This window comes from Oncorhynchus mykiss, chromosome 7, assembly GCF_057628025.1.
Source record: "Oncorhynchus mykiss isolate SJ-2025 chromosome 7, ASM5762802v1, whole genome shotgun sequence".
In the NCBI taxonomy this organism is placed as follows: Eukaryota; Metazoa; Chordata; class Actinopteri; order Salmoniformes; family Salmonidae; genus Oncorhynchus; species Oncorhynchus mykiss.
In genome coordinates this window covers 36,240,875-36,262,227 of record NC_143028.1, presented here as the reverse complement: position 1 = coordinate 36,262,227, position 21,353 = coordinate 36,240,875, and the positions used below count along the sequence as shown (strand labels likewise).

The window sequence follows — 21,353 nt, the reverse complement described above, 5'->3', positions numbered from 1 at the left end:
TATTAAAGTGACTATGCATAGGTGATAACAACAGAGGGATAGGTACAGCTGTAGGTTCAATGAGACCACTAAAAGGAATACACATGCAATGCCTGGCCCAAATATGTTATTTTACAGACTAAAAAAAAAAAAGCGTTCTGATTGGTTGAAATACAGTTGAATTCCAAATCGACTCCTAGCCTCCATGCTAGCCCAGGGATGGCCAACCCTCCTGGGCAGCTCCTGTATGATTTTGTTTCAGTCTAACTTAAACACATATGTTCATACTAATGATCTCGTCCTCAGGATTAGCTGGCAAGGCGTGCTGTAATAGGACTAGAGCAAAAGCCTGGATAGGTTAGATTTAAGAAATCATTGACAAATCTTTTCTTCTGATAGGCTAGGTGAAATGTTCACCGTATTGCTCAACAATAACAATTTCAGATCTCGATGAGTGCCTAGGGGGCAGGGCCTAGGTGTACATTTTGGCTATTGCCTGAATGCAATGAATATGGGAGCTAAAAAGCTAAAAAAGGACTTCTCTAATCTGAGCAACCGGTTCTCTTCTCTAGCCATGGACTGTCCTGATCCAGTTCTCTGTGTTGTGTTGTTCTGCAGGAGTTCTATGAGCATGCAAAGAACCTATGGCAAGACGAGGGGGTGAAGGCCTGCTTCGAGAGATCCAATGAGTACCAGCTGATCGACTGTGCACAGTAGTAAGTACCCAGTCGTTGTCCCTCTGCGTAAACGTGCTGTGTAACACATTCTTCGACGCTTACTCGGAATTCATATCATCAATTCAAGACTAGAACTTGAGTACAGTTTTAGTATGCACGGGTTTATTTTTATTTGCAAACTTATTGTATTTGTCCAGCTGACAATGGCAACCCCAATGCACAGTATGGCTGTTGTTGAGATTGTGTCTTACAGTAGTGTATTTATAGGTGTAGCTGTTGATTTGCGCACTTACAGTACAGGTTCATTGCTGCTGTGTTGGGAGAGCTTTTTACAGTAGAGTTTCCCCTTTCCTTCCTCCTCGGCTCCTAGCTTGTCATTTCTGGAATTCTTTCTTATCCGTCCTTTGATCTCCGTCGGGCCTGCCTCTGTTGTAAGTCATGCACTGGTCACATGAACCCAGAGTTCTTGGAAGGCAGATGCTCTTGGCGCTTTGCAGCGAGATGTGATGATGGTTCGGGCCGGGTAATATATCTAATTAATTTGAGTCTTTCTAATGTATGTTTCAGCACAATGTTCCAAATGCTTGTATCGCAAGGATCAAGGTTTTACTTTTCCCCAAATTTGATTAGTGTTTTGTCTTTTTTGGTCTCATCTCCTTCGCTTCTTCTGTGCTATGTGCACTTGTGCAACTTCCCACTCGCACACAGACCCCAAGCCCCTCCACCCTGCCACTCACAACAACAAAGAGACGGAATATCACTTCTTCCTCTCTGACAGCAAGCCGTTTCAACTCGCGACTTGCATTTGAGGTTTGGTCCAACTTAAATCGGTCATATCGACACGCAACACATTGAGACATTATTTCATTCATGGAGGAGAACGTTTTATGTCTCAACCACCAAAATGTGGAACAGCGCAGACCCTAGTAAGACGGGAGTATCCATGAACATTATTGTGGAAAATTAATGCTCAGTTTCTGCCGCACGCAGCATTGCAGTACCAGGTACTGCTAGCAGCGTTGTAGCCACATACTGTTATGTGCTACCTGTCGAGTCTGTGTTTTATAAATGCGCAAATAGCATAAAAATAGGTCTTTATATCAGGAGTTGGCAACTCGTTCTCATTCTGAGAAATAAGCATCATCTTGTCCAGGTAGGCCACTTGATTTCAACGTCGAAACAAAGTGAACAGGCCGTGTTGTTCCATCAGTTGGAGACAGTCGAGACGGGGCATTCTTAATTAACGGTTCGGCTGTTCTACCTCGTCAACCAGCAACTAGCTCCAAGTTGGCTAGACTTTCAATAGAAAATATTAGCCTGGCTACACACTAGCCTTGGGCCCGTGCTTGAGAGATTGTTTATGAGACCTGTGTTAATGTTCTATAATTCCTGCTACCAGAAGTTAGTCATTATTAGTGGATGTGCGTTGTGGCACAGTTCTGGTTACATTTGTAACACCATTTTTTCATTTTCATAGACGGTCTTGAAAGCCAGATCATTGATTATTGCAAAAAAAAAGCAGGTTAAACAATTTTTTATAAAATAATGTAATTAGGGATATACAGTGCCTTCGGAAAGTATTCAGACCCCTTGACTTTTTCTACATTTTGTAAGGTTACAGCCGTATTCTAACATTTTATGAAATCATTTTTTTTCATCATCAATCTACACACAATACCCCATAATGACGAAGCAAAAACTGGTTTGTAGAAATTGTTGCGTTGTTTTGGCTGTGTGCGTAGGGTCGTGGTCCTGTTGGAAGGTGAACCTTCGTCCCTGTCTGAGGTTCTGAGCACTCTGGAGCAGGTTTTCATAAAGGATCTATCTGTACTTTGCTCCACTCATCTTTGCCTTGATCCTGACTAGTCTCCCAGTCCCTGCCGCTGAAAAACATCCCCACAGCATGATACTGCCACCACCATGCTTCACCGTATGGATGATGCCAGGTTTCCTCCAGACGTGGCGCTTGGCATTCAGGCCAGAGAGTTCAATCTTGGTTTCATCAGACCACATATTCTTGTTTCTCATGGTCTGAGAGTCTTTAGGTGCCTTTTGGCAAACTCCAAGTGGGCTGTTATGTGCTTTTTACCGAGGAGGGCTTCCGTTTGGTCACTCTACCATAAAGGCCTAAATTGTGGAGGGCTGCAGAGATGGCTGTCCTTCTGGAAGGTTCTCCCTTCTCCACAGAGGAACTCTAGAGCTCTGTGAACATCAGGTTTTTGGTCACCTACCTGACCAAGGTCCTTCTCCCCCTATTGCTCAGTTTGGCCAGGCGGCCAGCTCTAGGAAGAGTCTTGGTGGTTCCAAACTTCTTCCATTTAAGAATGATGGAGGCCACTGTGTTCTTGGGGACCTTCAATGTTGCAGAACATTTTTGGTACCCTTCACCAGATCTGTGCCTCGACACAATCCTGTCTCGGAGCTCTACAGACAATTCCTTTGACCTTATGGCTTGGTTTTTGCTCTGACATACACTGTCAACTGTGGGACCTTATACTAACAGGTGTGTGCCTGAGCTAAATTTCGAGTCTCATAGCAAAGGGTCTGAATAGTTATGTAAATAAGGTATTTCTGTTTTTAATTTAAGACATTTTTCTAAACCTATTTTCGCTTGTCATTATCGGGTATTGTGTGTAGATTGATGAGGAAATTGTTTTATTTAATCCATTTTAGTATAGGGTAAAAGGGTCTGAATACTTTCCAAAGGCACTGTATATCATGAATCGCCTGTAAGTTTGAAAAAATCGAGGTATGATTTTTAGGTCATATCGCCCAGCCCTAATTCTGGTTTGTTATTCTGTGCACCGGGATGGGACCCGCTCCTGGACCGTCAAAGACAGGCAGGCAGACAGACAGTTTCGTGCAGGCTAAATGGAGACGTACAGAGAGAGGTCTTTCCTGAATTGCGGGGTAGGTATGTCAGCTCTCTCCTCCAGTCTCCCACACCCAGAAGCTTAGCAGCCTGGCCTGTGTTGTGGATCAGATGCTGGGCTGGGTGGCCAGACCGGAAGTGCTCCCCTCCCCCCGCTGTATGCTTATGTAAACGGAGCAGCCGAGAGAGGGAGAGCTATTTTTAACTCAAGCTAGCTGCAGAAGGAGAAAGAATGAGCGTGTGTGCGTGTGTTGGGGAAAGAGAGACAACTTTAGCATCATTGATGAAGGTGTTGGCATGAAATGAAAATCTCTGTCCGAGTTGGTGAGGGAATGTCAAGGCCCTCCCTCTGTAGTGTTCCCCGCTCTCTGTGGGTGTGATAAGAACTCGGCTGAGGATGTTGAAATGGCAATGCGGCCTCAGTCAGATGGAGGCAGGCGCATGGAATACCTTATTTTCTGTTATTGTCAGATTGCTCGGTTTTGATGTCTTCTTGGCTCTTTCTGTCATATATGTGGTTGTCTGTGTTGTTTTTAATTCTGGATGTTTTGTATCTTAATCATTTTAGCAATGCCAGAAAGTGTATTGTTCTTAGTTTACAGTGCAAAATTTGATTGTCCAAAAACACTGAAATATACTCCGCTCAGTATTTATTTCACAACACCCATGGGATTGCATCGCGTGCCACATGTATCTGCATCATTTCATTTTATACCACATATATGATCACCCTCCTCTGTCAGTCACATGTCTAGAAGTATTGAAATGGCTGTTACAAGTGTTCCTTGTTTGTGTTGTCAAAATGGGGTCATAGTGTATTCCTGTAACTGAGCACCACATTTTAATTTCATCAACAATAGTGATAAAACATGCTACGTCGCAGATTCTTGAGAGGGGAACTTTTACCGGATCCCGTTATGAATTGGGGGTCAATTTGGGGCGTGCCTTGAAAAGTTCCAACATGAACATGAAGACGATATGGTAATACAGATAGGAAACCAAACAGAGACCCAAAGTAAAATGTCAAGCAATTTTGCTCTGTGGTTTAGACCTACTGAGAGCATGGTAAACCTGCATAAATCTCAGTCCTACCTGAATTTCACAAAAAAAATGGTGTTTGAAATAAATGTCAATATAAAAAAAATGTCTCTATCCATTAGGAGTTTTGCAGTCTTGTCTGATAATTAATCTCTCAAAATGCATTTTCAATTGTTCGCTTTGGCCTAATTCTGTATTCCATACCAAACTTGATAAACTAGGCCTCATCTTGTAGCTCAGCTTTCCTGATAAGGTTTGCACCTAAACTCGCTAGATAATTGGGTGAATGAGACTGGGAGGTGAAGTTGCGATGCCGCAGAGAGAGGTTGTTGAGCTGTTCCCCTCAGGCTGCTGTGGAGAGCTTTCTGTGGAAATGCTGAGGAAATGGAGCTGTGTGGAGCAGCCTAGCCGCTGTCATATGTATCAGCTGAGCTATAGACCATTCAAGTCTGGTCTGTCAATGCTCTCCACTTTTGACGCTACTATAATGTGGCGTAGCTTTCCCTCAAAGCCACACTATCTTTACTCCTCTAAACACTTATCTTGGTAAACTCTTCTCTCCGTCTCCAGTTTGTAGTAGTGTCTTTGCAGGGACAGAAAATGGCTGTGACTGAGTCACTGAGTCATCACATGGGGTGGGAGGGAATGAGAGAGAGAGAGGGAGGGAGGGAGGGAGAGAAAGGTTTCACTGGAAACAGGGTTTGAGGAGAGTGTAGGAACGCTTTTCAAACTGAAAGCCCTGATTTTGTGTGTTTGTGTGTTCATGTGGGTTCACACACTGCACAAAGAAAATATCAAATCATTCTTAAGTTATTTATCAAGCTGACTTCATTTCCAGCGTGAGAATAGGTAAACAGTTGTTGGTTCCAGCTGTATGGCTGTAACACTGTAGTGCGTCTCACAACTTTCCTAGTCTGCGTAGGTAGCTAAATTGTTGAGATCTCAGTCTGTTGTGATTTCTGGAATGCTCTCCTGTTTAGAGCCTGTGTTGCCCCTTTCCTTCCAGCATTCTGTTCTTCACAGCCCTTTTTGGGGAGGGCTCGCCCCGTCCCTTTGCTGGTCTCTCTCCACCTTTCCCTCCCCCTCTTCTCTCCCTGCATTTCTTTCTATCTCTCTCTCTCTCTCTCTCCTCCTCCTCCTCCTCTTTTCTTTCTATGTCTGTCTCTCCCTCTCTCTGGCCCCACTCCAGTCACAGAAGATTTGGAGCTGATAGTCTATTTATAGCGCTGGTGGTTCTATCACCATGACAACCAAGCTGGAGGCCAGGGCGCCAGGGAGCTATTTTTGGAGCAGCTCTGTAATGTCAGACACAGCCTTCTCTCTCTTTTCTCTCCTTCTCTCCCTCTCTATTCTGTGTTAGAGCGACTTCTGGATGTGTAGTGTAGCGTACCCAGTAAGCTAAATTATGTTGAAAATACTTTTCCAGACGTTGACGTAAGGTGCATTTTAGGTGCTGAATGAAAGCTAAAAATACGTATTTTCCGGACATCGAAAATACATATTTTCCAGACGTTGAAAATGCGCATTTTCCGCATGTGGAAAATAAAATACAATTTTTTTTTTGGGGGGGGGGGGGGGTTTAACGGTACATTCTCAATGAACTAAGCATTAAATCACAATAATAATTTTGCCCGCCTCAAACCCCTGTAAATCTAAGCCAGCGTTTCCCAACCTAGGTGTTGCTCTTGGTTTGCGATATCCCTTGGTTTGCGATATCTAGTAAGCTAACATGTGGCAATGTTTTTAAGATGGTCATGGATCTTTTAGCTATTTGATTTAGAATTTGTAGGACTTCTGTAGGTCTAACAAACCAAACAAATATTTTCAAAGGATTTGATAACATATTGAATTCGGCGTTTAGTGGCATGCAGCATGTTGGAAGTGCTTGCTGTGACTTGTAGTGCAGCACGTCGTGGGCGGTTTGGATGCAGGCCAAAATGAATTGACAACCCAAATAATTCCAAGAGCCAGATTGAAACGTGTCATGCGCAGAGAGCATATCAAAGTTCCAGAGTGGGATCTCTGCTAGTTTAAAAGTTAAGACCCATTATATACAGAGAAATTGGCATAGTAGGCAGTGTAACCAATCACAGCCAAACTTTGAAGCCTGATGAACACTACGTGTTTTTAGCCCGATCTAAAGGCTTCCGGTGCATTCGTAGGAAATCTGAGCCAACCTGGAGCAAAACGTAACGCCGCAGCCCGTAAAGCGCAAGCACGTACTCGATTTACGGTTGATCGCTCCCTGGCATTATCGCCAAGTGTGAGCAGTGCTCATAGCAGATGCGAGACATGTCCCGCTATCAGCTACTCAGAACTATAAAGGCTGACCCAGTAAAACAACAGACTTCACTGCACCTATCCAATGTGTGACAATAAAACATATATATATATTTTTTTACTTTCAGAAATGTTTAGCTCTCAGTCTTTTTCACCGTCTCTACACACACACACACACACACACACACACAAAACGCAAACATTACATCTGAATTTTTAACAGATGTGTATTTCCATCTGTCATATGAAACTGCTGGCATGTGTTGTGCGCATTAGACCAGTGTTTTCCCTCTACTTCCATTTTGGAATATTTGCGTGTATTACCATGTGCGCATTGCTGCGCTTATAATGTGAAGAAATAGTAGTTGATCAACATTTTTAAGCTAGATCTAACTAGCTTCAGTTAGCGTCACATTCCAGCTCAGGCTTCGTATGTAATAGGACGGTGGATATTGCTCGTCCATCACCGAGACGGTCAAAATGAAAGAAAAGTTATCTTGCAAATTCAACAGGCTATGGTGTGAAATAGGCTTTTGGAAGTGCCCTCTTTATTTTGTTACTTACCGTTAATGTCGTCTTTTGTGTGCTTATCGACAAGCACAACCACAAACACCTTTTCCCCCCGCTCCTATCAATAAAATAATAATACAGAAGTGTTACTGTGTGTGAAGTTTAAAATGCATTCGCTCATTAATAAATGTGTATAGTGATATATTGTAACCTATTTTTAACACAAGAAAATGTGATTAATCATATATTTAATCAGCCTTCTTCCTCAAATAAGGCAATCTTTTCAAGAGGGAGGGAATCTGATTTCATTGGTCCTCAACTTGAAGCTCAGTCATTTTGTTCAGGGTGAGTGGATGTAGGCGCGAGTTAGCCTTCCCAGGAGCAGGTTAGTTCTGAAGGATTCTTTGCCATAGAAATGAACCTGGCTAAAATGTGAGACACTTTCGTGGTACCGGTTATCCCGAGTTGAACTCTGAGTTGACCAAATTTACCTTGCTAACTCCTCAATCGTAGGATACCCCTCATGTCCACAGGGCGTCAGTTCATGTAGACTACGTGCATCGTGACATCACGTCTCGTGGGAATTCATTTTTGTACCCCCTTTTTCTATGTATCCAATTGGTAGTTACAGTCTTGTCTCTTCGCTGCAACTCCCGTACGGACTCGGGAGAGGCGAAGGTTGAGAGCCGTGCGTCCTCTGAAACGCAACCCAACCAAGCCGCACTGCTTCTTGACACAATGCCCACTTAACCCGTTTACCGTACACCTGGTAACCGTATCAGCGTGCACTGCGCCCGGCCAGCCACAGGAGTCGCTAGTGCGCGATGGGACAAGGACATCCCTGCCGGCCAAACCCTCTCCTAACCCGGACCACGCTGGGACAATTTTGTGCCGCCCATTGGGCCTCCGGGTCATGGCCAGCTGGACTCGAACCCAAAATCTCTAGTGGCACAGCTAGCACTGCGATGCAGTGCCTTAGACCACTGCCCACTTGGGAGTCCACTCGTGTGAATTCTTATGTGGATTATAATAAAGTGACACACTGTTCGATCTCTTCAATAAAAGCTCAAAAATTGGGACTGCCTCACTCCTTAAAGTACCTTTAAGAAATAATAATGGGCTTGTATAATATAATGATAATACAGTATAATGATCTATGCTTAATAATATGCCATTTAGCAGTGGGAGGATTTTTAACATTAACACATGGGTGCAGAAAAGTGCCAGATTCTTGAATGATAATGACCAAATCATTGTCGCATGATTAAAGAGACAGGGTTGGCGCAAATTGCAGGAGAGGGGATGGTGAAATCAGCTGTTCAATCAGCTGTCAATTAACTGATGGCTGAAATCAGCTCATCAACTCAGCCTATTATTGGTTTTCGCATCTTTTAGTATGTGACAAGTGTAGGCTAACGGGTAGCCTACAGAATGTAGCCTATTGGAATGTAATCCAATAACAAGGGGCCTCCATCTATGGCACTAGATTATCACCAGCTGATGTCTTGTTAAACCATCAATACACGCTAAATTCACCCGCACAGCTTATCTCAATTGCAACCATTATTGGTCACCTCATTACCTTAGTCCTGCTTGCAACCAAAGTCTTTCAAGATATGTTTGCCCTCTTGTTGATATTATCCTCGGAACAACTTAGTCCTTTTTGAACAGACTTAGGCCGTTTAAAAAAAAATCAATTTGACAAACATTCTGTACAATAAAGTATTTCCTTGTTTACCATGGCAATCTACTGTGGCAATTTACTCAACACTTTGTATGACTGGAAACTAATGTTGGTGTAGCCTACTGTTGTTATTATTTGATTTGTTTCCTATTTGTTATCCATTAATTACAACTGTCTTTAAAAGATAAGTGTCTGGGCCTCCCGAGTGGCGCAGCGGTCAAAGGTACTGCATCATCACTACAGACCCGGGTTCGATCCCAGACTGTGTCACAGCTGGTTGTGACTGGGAGACCCGTAAGGCGGCGCACAATTGGCCCAGCGTCGTCTGGGTTAGAGGAGGGTTTGCCCGGTCGGGATTTCCTTGTCCCACCGCACTCTAGTGACTCCTCGTGGTGGGCCGGGCGCCTGCAAGCTGACTTCTGTCGCCAGCCGGACGGTATTTCCTCCGACACATTGGTGCGACTGGCTTCCTGGTTAAGCGAGCAGTGTGTCAAGAAGCAGTGCGGCTTGGCAGGGTTGTGTTTCAGAGGACGCATGGTTCTCGACCTTCGCCTCTCCCGAGTCCGTAGGGGAGTTGCAGCGATGGGACAAGACCAGTTGGATATTACGAAATTGGGGAGAAAAAAAGGGGTAGAAGTACAAATAGTGTCTGGTATGATCATTCCTTATAAAGATTGGGGGGTAAAATATCCCTGGATTGTCCATATTTGTAATGTGTGATGAAATCAAGTAATTGGGTTGGGGGATTGCCTTATTTGTCCCAGAAGGGAATGGGATGGAATCGAACCCAGGCCGATACTGAAGTCCTATATGTGCGCGCTGAAGGCAATGGCCCTAACCATTAGACCACCACAGTCCATAATGGAACTCAATTGACAGTTCATTTGTAACCTTAGGTTTGCCAGAAACCGTCAGATGTCCTCTTTTTTGATAATATATACTGTAGATCTAAAAATCATGGGCTTTCACATGCCATTGCGTTCCATTCCGTAGGCAACCTCACTACTCTCAATTTCGTCTTGTTTTTACATCTGATATTATAGGCCTATTATGTGCAATTCGTTTTGATAGGCTACAGTTTAGGTGTAGTTAATATCTAACATCTGTAGGGAAAAACTTCAACTTAACCTGACTAACAGGTTGTTACATCCAACATAATTTCAACATTACATTTCACGTAGAAACCTAGCAAAAAGTTTTCATCCTATATTCATCTATTGGGAGGTTGAAGTTTAGTTGAATTTCATATTTGATTTGACATTGTTTCAGTGTTGATCGTAAAATGGTTGTTTTGAATCCACATCTTTGTTTCAACGTCATGCCATCTTGAGAGGTACATTGAAATATAATGTGAAGCCGCAGTCCAACAATTCCTGCCTGAACAGTGACTCCTACTGGTTAACTGGTTAACTGTACTTCAGTGAGAACAAGTCTACCATCTAGATGCCTACCTCTATGTACCCTAGCAACACGCATGCCCCGCCCACCTGAGGATCTGTCTTTTCCATCCATCTATTTCTTGCGTTTGAGTCGTGCAAAATCCACCTGTCACTTCAATATCACTGGATTGATTGCTTTCTTTTTACTCTTGCGACTCTTTCATACTCTTGCTAGTGCCTGTTGTTTTTTCCCGTTAGCGTTAAGACTGCAAACATTTTTCTAATGACCTGTCAAACACACCCCGGTAATGGCTGAAATGGGCTCAATGGGAGACATTGGATTTCTGTTGAATCTATAAGAACGCTAAAGCTTAGTCTGGGTTTTAACACACCGCCTTGACACTTGCTTCACAAAAAAGAGAAGAAAAATAACTTTATTTTGATGTTTTGTTTTTGGGGGGTGAATTGAAAAAGTCATAATTTAATACAGTTGAAATGTTTACAAATGAGATGCATTGAAATGAAAGCAACTTACAAAAATGAACACTTGAATTATAGTGGTATTATGTCTGATCTCGCAAACAATGTACAGTATGTTCAGATAGGTGTAATTTAGAGCCAAGTGTGTTGAATTTTGTATCCTGCTATTGACACACTTATGCAAGAGAACATGACAAAAACTGTGATTAATGAGACAGTCTAGACAGCGCAGGTGAGTGCTGGTAGGGTAGACAGAGCAGGTGAGTGCTGGTAGGGTAGACAGAGCAGGTGAGTGCTGGTAGGGTAGACAGAGCAGGTGAGTGCTGGTAGGGTAGACAGAACAGGTGAGTTCTGGTAGGGTAGACAGCGCAGGTGAGTGCTGGTAGGGTAGACGGAGCAGGTGAGTGCTGGTAGGGTAGACGGAGCAGGTGAGTGCTGGTAGGGTAGACAGAGCAGGTGAGTGCTGGTAGGGTAGACAGAGTAGGTGAGTGCTGGTAGGGTAGACAGAGCAGGTGAGTGCTGGTAGGGTAGACAGAGCAGGTGAGTGCTGTGCTGGTAGGGTAGACCGAGCACGTGAGTGCTGGTAGGATAGACAAAGCAGGTGTTTGGTGGCTGCAGCTCTGGTCCTCCCCTTTATGTTAATCTATTCATATGCAAATACACCCATTGTATTTATGCGAATTATTAAAGCGAATACCTGATATAGTAAGAAAATATATATATTTGAGTGCAATCTAAGAAAGAAAAAAGTAACATTTTACAATAAATTGAATACCTGAATTCCCACCAAAATCCCCCAAATGTTTTTAAAACAGTAAACTGTTTTATGGGCTATAATTCAGTCAATATCTGTTGTATTATAAAAATTCTAAAAGTTTGGAGAATCTTCATCCATTGACCAACTGTTGCATTTATAAGAATTGTTTTTAAAAGATTTTAACAATTTCTGTGACTGTTGCTAATGTACCCTGCTTAGCTTTGGAAACAAGCTGCGTTCGATTCAGCTGAGCTATCATGTCAATACATTTAGACATTGATCAGCTTCCGTACTCATTTATGTAGACTACCTAAATAACATTGACATCTGATTTGCCCCAAAGCACACCGTCATTTCAATGTGAAGCTAGGTATACCATCATTTGTCCATGGTTGATTGGATCTTTTGAAGTTTAGAAGTAGTTACCATTAGCCCTATAAGTAGGATACCAAATTCATGATATTAATAATAATAATAAACTTTTACGTTTGGATATCGTCCTTTATAAGAAAAACCTTTGAATGAGTAGGTGTGTCCAAACTTTTGATTGGATCTATCTATCTATCTATCTATCTATCTATCTATCTATCTATCTATCTATCTATCTATCGTGCCTTCAGACCCATTGACTATTCCCAAATGTTCTTAGGTTACAGCCTTATTCTAAAATTGATTAAATATTTTTTTTAAATCATTGCAATATACACACAATACCCCATAATGACAAAGTGAAAAAAAGAGGTTGACATGTTTGCTAATTTATGTAAATACGTTTTTTAAAATTTGCTATGAGATTCAAAATTGAACTAAGGTGCATCCTGTTTCCATTGATCATCCTTGATGTTTCTTCAACTTGATTGGAGTCCACCTGTGGTAAATTCAATTGATTGAACATGATTTGGAAAGGCACACACTTGTCTATATAAAGGTCCCACAGTTGACAGTGCATATCAGAGCAAAAACCAAGCCATGATGTCGAAGGAATTGCCCGTAGAGCTCCGAGACAGGATTGTGTCAAAGGCACAAATCTGGGGAAGGTACCAAAAAATGTCTGCAGATTTGAAGGTCCCCAAGAACACAGTGGCCTACATCATTCTTAAATGGAAGAAGTTTGGAACCACCAAGACTTCCTAGAGCTGGCCGCCCAGCCGGAACTGAGCAATCGGGGGGAGAAGGGCCTTGGTCAGGGAGGTGACCAAGAACCCGATGGTCACTCTGACAGAGCTCCAGACTTCCTCTGTGGAGATGGGAGAGCCTTCCAGAAGGGCAACCATCTCTGCAGTACTCTACCAATCAGGCCTGTCATTGTAGAGTGGCCAGGAGGCAGCCACACCTCAGTAAAATGTACATGACAGCCCACTTGGAATTTGCCAAAAGGCACCTAAAGACTCTCAGACCATGAGAAACAAGATTCTCTGGTCTGGTGATTGAAATCTTTGTCCTGAATGCCAAGCGTCACGTCTGGAGGAAACCTGGCACCATCCCTACGGTGAAGCATGGTGGTGGCAGCATCATGCTGTGGGGATGTTTTTCAGCGGCAAGGACTGGGAGACTAGTCAGGATCGAGACGACAAAGATGAACAGAGCAAAGTACAGAGAGATCCTTGATGAAAACCTGCTGCAGAGCACTCAGGACCTCAGACTCGGGCAAAGGTTCACCTTCCAACAGGACAACAAAGCACACAGCCAAGATAATGCAGGAGTGGCTTTGGGACAAGTCTCTGAATGTTCTTGAGTGGCCCAGCCAGAGCCCGGACTTGAACCCGATCGAACATCTCTGGAGAGACCTGAAAATAGCTGTGCAGGGATGTTCCCCATCCAACCTGACAGAGCTTGAGATGATCTGCAGAGAAGCATATGAGAAACTCCCCAAATACAGGTGTGCCAAGCTTGTAGCGTCATACCCAAGAAGACGCAATGCTGTAATCGCTGCCAAAAGTGCTTCAACAAAGTACTGAGAAAATGGTCCAAATACTTATGTAGATGTGATATAAGTTTTTTTTAAATACATTTGGGAAAAAATTGTTTAGTTTGCTTTCTCATTATTGGGTGTTGTGTGTAGCTTGATTGAGTAAAAAAATAACTATTTCATCATTTTTAGAATAAGGCTGTAACCTAACAAACTGTGGAAAAAGTTGAGGGGTCTGAATACTTTCCGAATGCACTGTATAAAGACGATATCTTTGAAATACTTTTGAGATCACCAAACTAGTTATAGAAAATATACAAATAATATTCAAGACAAACGTCCGTCTGCCACCAATATAACTACACCAGGTTAGTGTATCTACATGTAGCAGTGTGGGCTGAACTGTTACTGGGGCAATGCTATTATTCAGTCTGACTACTGGGTAGGGTTATTATTGGACTAGCTCTATTAATACGGAGAAATTCTATAATTGAGATGTGTATTTGGACTGGATCTGTGGACACATCAGAGCAGTTGTGGTATGAGACCAGCCTCACCACTCAGTCCCAAGAGGGAGGTGGTAGCTTGCTGGTTCTGCATGTGTGTGGGGATGTGTGTGTCTGTGTGGAGAGTGTGAGTGTGTGTGTGTGCCTGTCTGTCTGTCTGCACAACCTCCTCCTTCCTCTCTCTCTCTCTGAGTGTGACCTGCAACCCTCTTGTCATATTTCACCCTAGTGTGTCACATTCCTGGATATCTCAGGGGAGGGGGGGGGGGGGGCGGGTTACCTACCTCTGGCCTGAGAGGCAGGCAGGCAGAACACTGATTCTCCATGGTGGGGTACTGGACGTGAGGCGGGTTACCAGGCCTCCCTATTCCAAAAAGCAAGTCTCCCTGGAGATCTTCAATAATGCCCTGAATCACTGCACTTCACTGTGAAAATGAGCTGTTTTCCATTTATTTCACACAGCATTCATTGCGTTTGATTGGGACGACACAACACACAAGGCCGCTCTGATGTATAGCATATGTCCATGGTGTGAGGTTAGGCTTGTCACACCATTCTAGCAAGACCCTCTGCCCAATTGACTGGACCAATGACGACAGTCCACACCAAGGGTCCACATGTAGAAAAAAGGGAGGGCCTCTTCCTCTTAGGATGGAGGGGTGGATCCGATTGGCCTTTGCTGGCTGACGACAAGTAACATCAGTCAGTCGTCTATAGACCATTAGCTCTCTAAATTCAGCATAAACATGTTTCATGGTTGAACTGTGTGCATCTAACATTTGAAGTCTTCCCCTCCCCCTCACTATTACTACTACAGCAGCTCCATTGACTACAGTGTCTGACAGAGCAAACGGCTGGTGACTCACACTGCAAGCCTCTGTGATCTTGATGTGCAGGAAAAATTGACACTCCCTCTGCTGGTCGTTTGTGGAAGTGTTCTCCATCTTTTTGCTTTACTGGTTGGGGACTGTGACCTCCCTCGCCTAGTCTTAGTCTGTCTGGTATGGAATTTACCAGAGGTGGAATGCCCACCAATGTCATCTTGAGAATGTGTATGGTCTGGTCAGTTTGACAGGCCTTTTTATTGCCTTAACTCCTTACTCTTCTACATTTGCACACACTGTACATAGATTTTTCTATTGTGTTATTGACTGTTTGTTTATCCCACGTGCAACTCTGTTGTTGTTTTTGTCGCACTGCTTTAAAAAAAATCTTGGCCAGGTCGCAGTTGTAAATGAGAACTTGTTCTGAACTGGCCGACCTGGTTCAATAAAGGTGGAAAGAAAAAAATGTATGGTGAAACATTGTGTGGTTGTTGTTGCCCGTCCATGTCTCCCCTGCAGCTGGCTGAACTCAGCCCTGAGTTCACAGACAGATAACAGGAATGTAATGTCTCAAATACAGCCATAACACGCGTTTTTGTATTATACAACATTTCTGGTTTGACCATTTTTGATGCTTGGTCATTTGGGTTACTGTGTGGAGTTTGGTCATCTGTAGCTCAGGAAAGAGGTATATTGTTATGTCGTGCAAATGAGTCATTTCTGCTCATTTTTTCTGCACATTATACTCTGTCCTTAGCTGTCAAGTGTGTAATCTAATCTGCTTCCGCCTTTTACAGCTTTTTAGACAAGATTGAAATTGTGAAGCAGAGTGACTACACTCCCACTGATCAGGACTTGTTGAGATGCAGAGTACTGACTTCAGGGATCTTCGAGACAAGATTCCAAGTGGACAAAGTCAATTTTCAGTGAGTTTGATGTGTCGGCCATTTTTTTATATATGCAAGATTAACGTCAGTGAACTGTTGATCCCTGTGTGTTACTTGTTATCAGTTGATCTATCGGGCAGTAAGTAACCCTGTCTTTTCTCCTCTCCCAGTATGTTTGATGTTGGAGGTCAGAGGGACGAACGGCGAAAGTGGATTCAGTGTTTTAATGGTAAGGCCTCCGTACTACCCAATACTGTTGTATTTCTTCCCACCAATAAGTGTGTAGCAAATGGCATGGGGTTGCAGCCACCTTCACATCCATGAACATCTCCTGTATCATGTCTAACCCAGTGGTGATTCTCTCTCCTTGTCTGTCCCTCCAGATGTGACGGCCATTATATTTGTGGTGGCCAGCAGCAGCTACAACATGGTGATCCGGGAAGACAATCAGACCAACCGATTGCAGGAGGCCCTCAACCTCTTCAAGAACATCTGGAACAACAGGCAAGACCTCTCAATGCTCTCTCCCCCTTTCAGGCCTCTCCCCCTTTTAGGCCTCTCCCCCTCTCTTCCCCCTCACAAACCCATTCCTGCCCTTGACATACTGTATCGTTGTGTTAATCCCAGCCACAGCAGTTGCCGACATAGACTTTTTTCCCATCCCCTTTTGTGCTCATCTAACATGCAATGCGCTACAATTATATGTCATTTCTGGCCTAGGTCTATGATTTGTAGAACCATGGTGGGCTTCTGTAAATGGATGAGTCATTGACTTGAATACGTCTATCTGAACTCACTTTGTTGTTGTTTCTCTCCTCAGGTGGCTACGGACCATTTCTGTCATCCTCTTCCTGAACAAACAGGACCTGCTAGCAGAGAAGGTGTTGGCAGGGAAATCTAAAATTGAAGAGTATTTCCCAGAGTTTGCACGCTACACTACGCCAGATGATGGTAAGGCAAATTCAGTAATGTTCTTGATCAACTCTCTACTGGAACTATTCAAGGCTGTCAAGATCAAGTTTAAAATTGTTAGTCTGTAAATGTAACAATTGTATTAATATTGCTTGGAACCCTTTGGAACTTTTTTGCGACGTGATGGGCACAACACTTCTCTGGTGAAGAATGAATCTTGTTGGCATGGATTATGTTACTGATCGAAATGAAAATGTCTAGTATACAGTGATCAGACATGACGATTATATCAATGATTTGGTCTATTTGTCCTTCTCAACCAGCAACACCAGAGCCAGGGGAGGATCCTCGTGTCACAAGGGCAAAGTACTTCATACGTGATGAGTTTCTGGTACATGCCTTTAATGTCCATTCACCTTTTTGTTGACCTTTTTTTTGTCTGAGACTGTGTGTACCAATATGCACACATCCCTATGTGGTTATGAATCCCTTCTCTTCTTTGTGGCCTTTTCAGAGGATCAGCACAGCCAGTGGAGACGGAAGGCACTATTGTTATCCCCATTTCACCTGCGCAGTGGACACTGAAAACATCCGGCGCGTCTTCAACGACTGCCGAGACATCATTCAGAGGATGCACTTACGACAATACGAGCTCTTGTGATGGGAGTGGGAGGAGAGACTCCCGGTGTACTGCCGGTGTTCTGCCTATCCTTGTCCAGTTAGTCCCCTCGTCACTCAACCAACCCTCTCCTTCCATTCTGACAAACAAACACCTTCTCCTTGGGACACTGTGTTTCAAATAAAGAAAGTGACAACAGACTCCTAAACACAGTGCCGTACCAGTAACAAGCCAGAACTACGGAACTCTTCACTGCACTTTGAACCTGTGCTCAGGACTGCAATCCGTGGCTCGTTCTCGATCTCTCTCAAACATACACACCATGTGCGCGCACACTCACACTTGCGGAAACCCTCTCTAATTTTCAGTGTCTCCCATTCGTTCTTCTACTTGGAAATATCCCCGGCACACACTGAGACAAGAACACACACAGACACACGCTTTCCCCTTGTCCCACTGTTTTCAGCCTTGAAAAGCTAAAGTGCCGTGCCTGAGTTACTCTGGCGACGTCATAGTTCTCGAGAGATCCAGTATATGCATACGTGCCGAAGCAGGACCCTGGGAAGGAAACGATGGACAAATTGAAAGGATGGAGGAAAGTAACGAATGAAGAGGCGGGTTGTGAGCATACTCTGCCTGGGGATGGATGGAAACATGAGTGTGACTTGGACACAAGACTGTCACGTGACCTTTACTTCTGGAATCAATGAGGAGGAAAGGCAAAAACATACAATGCATTAATTCATGCAAACAGTGAACTTGATGCAGTGCAAAAAAATCCAAGCTAAAATATATATATATATATATATATATATATATATATATATATATATAGAAATATCTATCTATATATATATATATATATATATATATATATATATATATATATATATATATATATATATATATATATATATATATATATATGTGTGTACAAGTCAAACATTTGGACACACCTGCTCATTCAAGGGTTTAAGGGTAGAATAATAGTGAAGACATCAAAACTATGAAATAACACATCTGGAATCATGTAGTAACCAAAAAGTGTTAAACAAATCTAAATATATTTTATATTTGAGATTCTTCAAAGTAGCCACCCTTTGCCTTGATGACAGTGTTGCACACTCTTAGCATTCTCTCAACCAGCTTCACCTGGAATGCTTTTCCAACAGTCTTGAAGGAGTTCTCACATATGCTGAGAACTTGTTGGCTTCTTTTCCTTCACTCTGCGGTCCAACTCATCTCAAACCATCTCAATTGGGTTGAGGTCAGGTGACTGTGGAGGCCAGGTCATCTGATGCAGCACTCCATCACTCTCCTTCTTGGTCAAATAGCCCATACACAGTCTGAAGATGCGTTTTTGGGTCATTGTCCTGTTGAAAAACAAATGATAGTTCCACTAAGCGCAAACCAGATGGGATGGCGTATCGCTGCAGAATGCAGTGGTAGCCATGCTGGTTAAGTGTGCCTTGAAATCTAAATAAATCAGTGTCACCAGCAAAGCACCATCACACCTCCTCCATGCTTCACGGTGGGAACCACACATGCAGAGATCCTCCATTCACCTATTCTGTGTCTCACAAAGATGCGATGTTTGGAACCAAAAATCTCTCATTTGGACTCATCAGACCAAAGGACAGATTTCCACTGGTCTAATGTCCATTGCCCATGTTTCTTGGCCCAAGCAAGTCTCTTCTTATTGGTGTCCTTTAGTAGTGGTTTCTTTGCAGCAATTCCACTATGAACGCCTGATTCACACAGGCTCCTCAGAACAGTTGATGTTGTGATGTGTCTTTACTTGAACTCTCTGAAGCATTTATTTGGGCTGCAATCTGAGGTGCAGTTAAATCAAATGAACTTATCCTCTGCAGCAGAGGTAACTCTGGGACTTCCTTTCCTGTGGCGGTCTTCATGAGAGCCAGTTTCATCATAGAGTTTGATGGTTTTGCGACTGCACTTGAAGAAACTTTCAAAGTTCTTGAAATGTTCTGTATTGACTGATAATCATCTCTTAAAGTAATGATGGATTGTCGTTTCTCTTTGCTTATTTGAGTAGTTCTTGCCATAATATGGACTTGGTCTTTTACCAAACATGGCTATATTCTGTATACCTCCCCGACCTTGTTACAACACAACTGATTGGCTCAAACGCATTAGGAAGGAAAGAAATTCCACAAATTAACTTTTAACATGGCACACCTGTTAATTGAAATGCTTTCCAGGTGACTACCTCATGAAGCTGGTTGAGAGAATGCCAAAAGTGTGCAAAGCTGTCATCAACGCAAAGGGTGGCTACTTTGAAGAATCTCATATATAAAATATTTTGATTTGATTAACAGTTTTTTGGTTACTACATGATTCCATTGTACAAATAAAGCAAAACCCTTGAATGAGTAGTTGTGTCCAAACTTTTAACTGGTACTGTGTATGTATGTATGTGTATATATATATATATATATGTATGTGTGTATATACATACAGTGGGGCAAAAAAGTATTTAGTCAGCCACCAATTGTGCAAGTTCTCCCACTTAAAAAGATGAGAGGCCTGTAATTTTCATCATAGGTACACTTCAACTATGGCAGACAAAATGCGAAAAAAAATCCAGAAAATCACATTGTAGGATTTTTTATGAATTTATTTGCAAATTATGGTGGAAAATAAGTATTTGGTCAATAAAACTTTATCTCAATACTTTGTTATATACCCTTTGTTGGCAATGACAGAGGTCAAACGGTTTCTGTAAGTCTTCACAAGGTTTTCACACACTGTTGCTGGTATTTTGGCCTATTCCTCCATGCAGATCTCCTCTAGAGCAGTGATGTTTTGGGGCTGTTGCTGGGCAACACTGACTTTTAACTCCCTCCAAAGAGTTTCTATGGGGTTGAGATCTGGAGACTGGCTAGGCCACTCCAGGACCTTGAAATGCTTCTTACGAAGCCACTCCTTCATTGCCCGGGCAGTGTGTTTGGGATCATTGTCATGCTGAAAGACCCAGCCACGTTTCATCTTAAATGCCCTTGCTGATGGAAGGAGGTTTTCACTCAAAATCTCACGATACATGGCCCCATTCATTCTTTCCTTTACACGGATCAGTCGTCCTGGTCCCTTTGCAGAAAAACAGCCCCAAAGCATGATGTTTCCACCCCCATGCTTCACAGTAGGTATGGTGTTCTTTGGATGCAACTCAGCATTCTTTGTCCTCCAAACACAATGAGTTGAGTTTTTACCAAAAAGTTTTATTTTGGTTTCATCTGACCATATGACATTCTCCCAATGTTCTTCTGGATCATCCAAATGCTCTTTAGCAAACTTCAGACGGGCCTGGACATGTACTGGCTTAAGCAGGGGGACACGTCTGGGGGACACGTCTGGCACTGCAGGATTTGAGTCCCCTTGAGTGAAAACCTCCTTCCATCAGCAAGGGCATTGAAGATGAAACGTGAAACGTCATAGTTGAAGTGTACCTATGATGAAAATTACAGGCCTCTCATCTTTTTAAGTGGGAGAACTTGCACAATTAGTGGCTGACTAAATACTTTTTTGCCCCACTGTATATATACTGTATATATATATATATATGTGTGTGTATAAGTATACATATATGTATACATACACACATGTATGTATATACACACACACATATGTATACATATACACATACATACGTGTGTGTGTATATATATATATATATGTATATATATATATATATATATATATATGTGTATGTATATATATATTCCTGTAAAAACACAAGTCAACTTTTAAGTTCATTGGTCCCCCATATTGTGTGTTGGTGTACACTATGTGTGCGATCTGCCTTTGTGCACCATTTAACCCTGATTCTCCTGTTTCCTACCTCCCAAATCACCCCTTCCCTTCTCCCTACCTTCCTGCTGCTACCCAAGTCCAGCACCTTGAACATGAACTATTTTCAACATGTGGGGATTATAGGAGCGGTTTTATTTAATAAGAATAAAATAACAGCAAAAAAAAAAAAAAAACAGAAAGAAAGAAAGAAAGAAAGAAAGAAAGAAAAA

General features: G+C 42.7%; 1 protein-coding gene across 3 annotated transcripts in view; it reads left to right on the top strand.

Moving 5' to 3' along the window:
• The window catches only part of LOC110527780 (guanine nucleotide-binding protein G(s) subunit alpha), a 48,836-nt gene extending 27,483 nt beyond the window's left edge, over window positions 1-21,353 (top strand). For all 3 annotated transcript variants that reach the window (XM_090240808.1, XM_090240809.1, XM_090240810.1), the window contains 7 exons: window positions 598-695; window positions 15,693-15,821; window positions 15,953-16,011; window positions 16,166-16,286; window positions 16,603-16,733; window positions 17,018-17,085; window positions 17,209-21,353. In XM_090240808.1, the coding sequence (XP_090096934.1) occupies window positions 598-695; window positions 15,693-15,821; window positions 15,953-16,011; window positions 16,166-16,286; window positions 16,603-16,733; window positions 17,018-17,085; window positions 17,209-17,355 (753 nt within the window). In that variant the 3' untranslated portion in view covers window positions 17,356-21,353. The remainder of the gene's footprint in view (window positions 1-597; window positions 696-15,692; window positions 15,822-15,952; window positions 16,012-16,165; window positions 16,287-16,602; window positions 16,734-17,017; window positions 17,086-17,208) is intronic.